The 5,914-nt window shown below is 62.6% G+C and overlaps 1 protein-coding gene across 1 annotated transcript; it reads left to right on the forward strand.

Moving 5' to 3' along the window:
• The first annotated feature begins 753 nt into the window (after positions 1-753).
• On the forward strand, positions 754-5,109 carry BTBD17 (BTB domain containing 17). Its single transcript, XM_058703266.1, has 3 exons — positions 754-912; positions 2,372-2,648; positions 4,006-5,109. Exons 1-3 carry the CDS (start codon positions 828-830, stop codon positions 5,078-5,080), a joined length of 1,437 nt encoding a protein of 478 aa, XP_058559249.1. The 5' UTR covers positions 754-827; the 3' UTR covers positions 5,081-5,109.
• The last annotated feature ends 805 nt before the right edge of the window (positions 5,110-5,914 follow it).

Genomic DNA, 5,914 nt, shown 5'->3' on the forward strand with positions numbered 1-5,914 from the left:
GGGGGTGTGCTGTCTGCTGAGGGCCAGCCCTGCTCTGGACAGAGGGCCTCCCGTGCAGTGGTGCCCAGCCCAGGGTGCTTTTGCTGTGCCCAGCCCTGCCACCTTAGCTCACCTTGATCCTGGAGGATGATGGTCCCAGTCCCCAGGGGGCCTCTCGAAAAGCCCATCACCCTTCCCAGAGCATGCAGGGAACCGGCTTCGACAAGGAACACGAAAGTGATACGAGTTACCCCACGGGCCCCTATTCGAGACCCTTGTCCTCCTCCCTGAAGACCTAGCCCACCCCAAAATGGAAGAGGGGGAGGGATGGGGGCCCAAGCAGCTCTTCCCTCTTCTCTTCCGGGGCCTTCTTTGCAGCCCGCTCACCATGGCACTTTAGCCAAGATGCTGCCAAGCACATTCTGGGCCAGGACGGAGACTGTGCCTGGGGATTGGGGGAGGGGACTGGGACCCTCTGGGCCAGCAGCTGCCAGAGGTCCTGGAGCCCCTTGCCTGCCCTTTGGAGAGCCTAAAACCTCCCAGGAGAGAAAGGACCAGCTCCGCTGGGTGGTAGAAGATGTGGGGGAGGGTGCCGGATCTGTCCCCCTCGGGGGCCCGCGGGCAGCACAATAGCCCCAGGCCGCCGCTCTCTGGCTTAAGTGGTTGCCTGGGCAACAGCTGGGGCCAGTTTCCACCAATCCGAAGCAGAGGCTGGGTGGGGGGAGGGAAGCTGGCCCGGAAGGGGGGTGCCATCCCCTTGTGCTGAATCCTATATAAGGAGGAGGGATGTGAGCACAGTGGTCTGGGCTTCGAGGTCCCTCCAGCGAGCTCGGGGCCGGGGCACAAAGATGCTTCGGCTGGGCTATACCAAGCCCGGGTCCTGGGCCAGCTTCTGGGCCATCCTGACCTTGGTGGGTCTGGCCACTCGAGCAGGTGAGTGGGCAGTGGGTGGGGTGAGGGTGGAGGGCAGGGAAGAGAGGCAGGACTGCTGGGCCCTAGCGGCACGAGGCCGGGAGAGGGCGGTGTCCAGCAGGCCAGGGCGATTTGATCACCGCCGACTCCGTGGAGGAGGCCGGCCTCAGAGGGAAAAATGGCAGGGCGGGCAGGCAGGGGTCTTAACGGCCAAGAAGACCTTTCCACCATCCGTTTTCCTCCAGACAAGTGGGCCCAGGCAGCGGCCGAGTGTAATGCCCTCAGCATTCGGGGCCTTCATAGTGACAGCGTGGGGAGGTGGGGTTGGGAAATTAACAGCCCACCCACCTCTCACCCTCCCCTTCTCCCTCTGTTCCCCTTTCTCTGACACACAGATGCTCTGCTGTCGTGTGAGCCTTCTCTGCCATAGTCCGCATGGGCCATGGACCTGTGTGTGTGTGTGTGTGTGTGTGTGTGTGTGTGTGTTGGGGCAGGTGCTCATCTGCTGCTCTCAGGCACCCACCTTGTCTCCCTCTGAGTCTCCTCACACTGTTCTCTGCTTGGGGAAGCTGCTGGCTGCATTTTCTATCACTGGGTTTTCTGTAACTGAGTGCATGTCCCCGTCTGACCCTCACGGCATCCCCAGAAACATGGCAGAAGGGCTGGATGGGACCGTGAGAGTCCCTTTCCAGCTGCAGCTCGACCTCTGTATTTTCTCTGGTCCCCCACAAGCCACCTCCTGCAAGTGGGCTTCAGTCTCAGAGGTCAGCACCCAAGAGGGCAGCTTGGCCTGGAAAGAGCTTTTCCTCCTGCCCACAGCCTCCTCCCATGCTGCCCCTCCTGCTCAGTGCTCTGCCCACACCCCCCCCACCCAACCCTCCCTCTGTTCCCAGCACCCCGAGCCCATCCTTCTCAGGGGCCTTTGCAGGGCTGGCTCCTTCTTGTCACTTCCTCAGGGAGCCATCCCTGATTTCTGCACCTCAAGTAGCCTTACCCTGACTCCTGTCACTTCCCTCATGTATCAAGAGTCCCAGACTACAGTGCTTATTTGTGTATGGAATGCCTGTCTAATCATCTGGTTTGTGCTTTTATCAGGAGGGGAGAGGGGTGGGGACCCAGTGGTTCCTCAACCCTTGCCTGGGGGTCTGGCATCCTGGAGATCAGTTCTGAGCATTTTTGTCCCCCACTGGTTCATGATCTCTCCCCGCCGGGAATCAACAACCCCCCTTGCAAGAGCATCATCTCAGGGTCTGCTCAGGGTCAGGTTCACAATCTTCCTCACCTAGGATGTGCCTGTGTGTGCATACACGCGTCCACAAGCTCCGTGGGCACAAACGGGTAGGCGCACGGCCTCCCCAGGCCTGCCTGCCCTCTGCCCACACCCAAGCACACACGTCTCCAGCTGGTCCCTCTGCGCCCCTAGATCACACCCCGGGGCCCAGGTGCCTTCTCAGCCGCGCCGTGTTCCTTCCTGCTGCAGCTCAGAGAGCCGATGTTGGCGGGGAATCCACGGGCACCTCCATCAACCACTCCCAGCTGCTGCTCCAACGCCTGCAAGAGCTTCTGCGGCAGGGCAATGCCAGCGATGTGGTCCTGCGGGTGCAGGCTGCGGGCACCGACGAGGTCCGGGTCTTCCACGCCCACCGCTTGCTGCTGGGCTTGCACAGTGAGCTGTTCCGGGAGCTGCTGAGTAACCAGAGTGAGGCGGTGCTTCAGGAGCCCCGGGACTGTGCTGCCGTCTTTGACAAGTTCATCAGGTGCGGAAGGGTTAGGGGGGAGACTTCACCCCTTTCCAAGGCCCTGGCTTCTCGGCCCCTTAGCGGACACGATGTCCACCCATCCCCGGGAGGTCATGGGGATGACAGTGCAGCCACCCCATGCATCCCTTCTCCCTCTGCCCTCTTGCAAAATGCAGCGTGACCCCCCTGCCCTTGGCTGCAAGCTCTGTGCGTTTTGATGTCAATTACCAGTGCTGGCAGAGCTGTTTCCAAACCTGGCCTTGGGAACTTTTAAAAACTGCAGATTCCCGGACCCGGCTCTGGATCACCGGCTTCAGGTCTGGGGTTGGGCCCAGCTATCATTTTTGTTTGTTTGTTTTAGAGCCTCCATGTGGTTTTTGTGTCTGGTCAGGGTTTGAAGTTCAGGGCCAGGGAGAGTAAGCCAGCTCTCTCTCCTATCTCCTGCTCCCTTCCGGTGCGCTGCACAAGGGCGCCATTCACACTAGAGTCAGAGAAAGTAACCCCGTTTTAATAGTTTAGACAAGACGGCTGCAGAATTCTAGGAAATAGGAAGAGGGTAACACAGAAGGGCAAAAGCCCCCCCCCCCCCCCCGCCCCCAATCCCATACAGCGCCTCTGCGGACCTCTGATTGGCTACAATTCAGTCACATGGCCACGCCCGCTGGAAGGGAGGCAGAGAAACCATCTTTTATTCCCAGAGGCAAACATGTGAGACCTAAAATGCAGCGGAAAGAAGAGACAGCTGTGGGCAGTTGTCACCACAGCCCCGCAGAGCACGTGCCAGTGGGGACCTGGCAGAAAGGGTGGCCAGGGGGATGGGAGCAGACAGCGACAGGGAGGGAGTGAGCCAGCCGGAAGACAGGAAAGACGCAGTGAGAAAGAGGAGCTTGCCAGCAAAGGGGGAGGGTAGAGGGAATTAACCCTTGTTGACGGCCTTCCCTGCAACCAGAGCCCCCCTACCCCCCCGCGCCTTGTTCCTTCTCCCCACAGCTGTCACAGCGGCCCTGTTACCCGCTTTCCCAGCGGATCAGCATAAGGTTCAGGGAAGTTGAATGATCTGCCCACTTGCTAGTAGGATATGGATCTGCACCCGGCTTGTAAACCCCACAATGGCAGGAGCCTGGTCTGTCTTGCGGCCTAGAGCGGGGCACCTGATAGATGCGCAGTAACGACATGCTGTTTCCATGTCCCCAGAGAAGCGTAAAGAAGAGGGGTGAAGCAGGATGGGCGAGGAGGGTCCTTGAGAGGAAGACAGGAAGCCTCAGGGTCCACTGCTCGCTTGCACCTTGCCCACACCCAAGGCCGGGTCCCCTGCGCGCGTGGGGCAGAGCCGGCCCTGCCCTGCCCGTGCCGCATCTCTACGCCTCTCCCGCAGGTACCTCTACTGCGGCGAGCTGACCGTGCTGCTGGCCCAGGCCATCCCCCTGCACAGGCTGGCCACCAAGTACGGCGTGGCGTCCCTGCAGCGCGGCGTGGCCGACTACATGCGCGCGCACCTGGCGGGCGGCGCGGGCCCGGCGGTGGGCTGGTACCACTACGCGGTGAGCACCGGGGACGAGGCCCTGCGCCAAAGCTGCCTGCAGTTCCTGGCCTGGAACCTGTCGGCCGTGGCAGGGAGCGCAGAGTGGGGCGCCGTGAGCCCCGAGCTGCTGGGGCAGCTCCTGCCACGCTCGGACCTGGTGCTGCAGGACGAGCTGGAGCTGTTCCACGCGCTGGAGACGTGGCTGGGCCGCGCCCGGCCGCCCCCCGCCGTGGCCGAGGGCGCGCTGCGAGCCATCCGCTACCCCATGATCCCGCCCGCGCAACTGTTCCAGCTGCAGGCGCGCTCGGCCGCCCTGGCGCGCCACGGCGACGCGGTGGCCGACCTCCTGCTGCAGGCCTACCAGTTCCACGCCGCCTCGCCGCTGCACTTCGCCAAGTTCTTCGACGTCAACGGCAGCGCCTTCCTGCCCCGCAACTACCTCGCGCCCGCCTGGGGCGCCCCGTGGGTCATCAACAACCCGGCCCGCGACGACCGCAGCACCAGCTTCCAGACGCAGCTGGGCCCGAGCGGCCACGACGCCGGCCGCCGGGTCACGTGGAACGTGCTCTTCTCGCCACGCTGGCTGCCCGTCAGCCTGCGGCCGGTCTACGCGGACGCCGCGGGCACCGCGCTGCCGGCTGCGCGTCCAGAGGACGGCCGGCCGCGCCTGGTGGTCACGCCGGCCAGCAGCGGCGGTGACGCGGCGGGTGTGAGCTTCCAGAAGACCGTGCTGGTGGGGGCGCGCCAGCACGGCCGCCTGCTGGTGCGCCACGCCTACAGTTTCCACCAGAGCAGCGAGGAGGCCGGTGACTTCTTGGCGCACGCAGACCTGCAGCGGCGCAACTCCGAGTACCTGGTGGAGAACGCTCTGCACCTGCACCTCATCGTCAAGCCGGTCTACCACACCCTCATCCGGACCCCCAAGTAGCCAAGCGGGCCGGGGGGGGGGGGGGCGGGGAGGGGCGCCTCTGGAGCGGGAAATAGAGGCCTGGCGTTGATGGCCTTCGGCATGTGGGAGGCGTGCCACGAATGGAGGTGCCTCCATTGGTTCCCTGGGCGGCCAGGTGCTGGTGGCCTTGGAGCTGGGGTGGCGTCCAGGGGAGGGGTGGTAGACCAGATGCTTGGTTTCAGGAGCTGATTTCACAGCTGCCTCGAAGGCAGTGCTCTTGGTTGAATAAACCAATGCTCAGCGAGCCGAGGGGATGATTGAAGTACCCAGCCCCCCCCGGGTAAAAACAGCCCAAGGACGGTCCCACAGGTGCGGGGTTCCCCCACCTTTCATTAGGTTTTCTCGAAGGTCCCCACCCCCACACGGAACAGGGCAGGTAAGGGCAACCAAATGGGCCAGCCTGGGAAATCTGGGGGCCTCCAGGACCCCTTGCTGGACTTTTTTTCAAGAGACTTAGCTGGGCAATTTCTGAGCCCTGACTTCCAGAGGGTGCCCCCCTCCCCTCAATTTGGCTAATTAGGCTTTGTATGGTCCTGTCCACCAAAAGACTCTGATCTTTCATGGGACCGACCCTGAGCAGGTGTGAAGGCTGGTGGGAGGGGGCATGAATGGACCTTGCTAGCCCCCCCCCCCCCCCCCCACTTCCCGGGGAGGGTCTAGAGAAAAACTCCTTTCTCCCAGGTATTTGTAGGTTGATGCAGTGGAACCGGCCAGGTGGAGATGGGTGTTGGGGAGGGAGGGAGGAAGGGAGTCGGATTGCCTCTTTATCAGTCACGAGCACCCCACATTCTAGACAAGGTCTAGATTCCAAAA

The sequence above is a fragment of the Neofelis nebulosa genome, chromosome 16 (assembly GCF_028018385.1).
Source record: "Neofelis nebulosa isolate mNeoNeb1 chromosome 16, mNeoNeb1.pri, whole genome shotgun sequence".
In the NCBI taxonomy this organism is placed as follows: domain Eukaryota; kingdom Metazoa; phylum Chordata; class Mammalia; order Carnivora; family Felidae; genus Neofelis; species Neofelis nebulosa.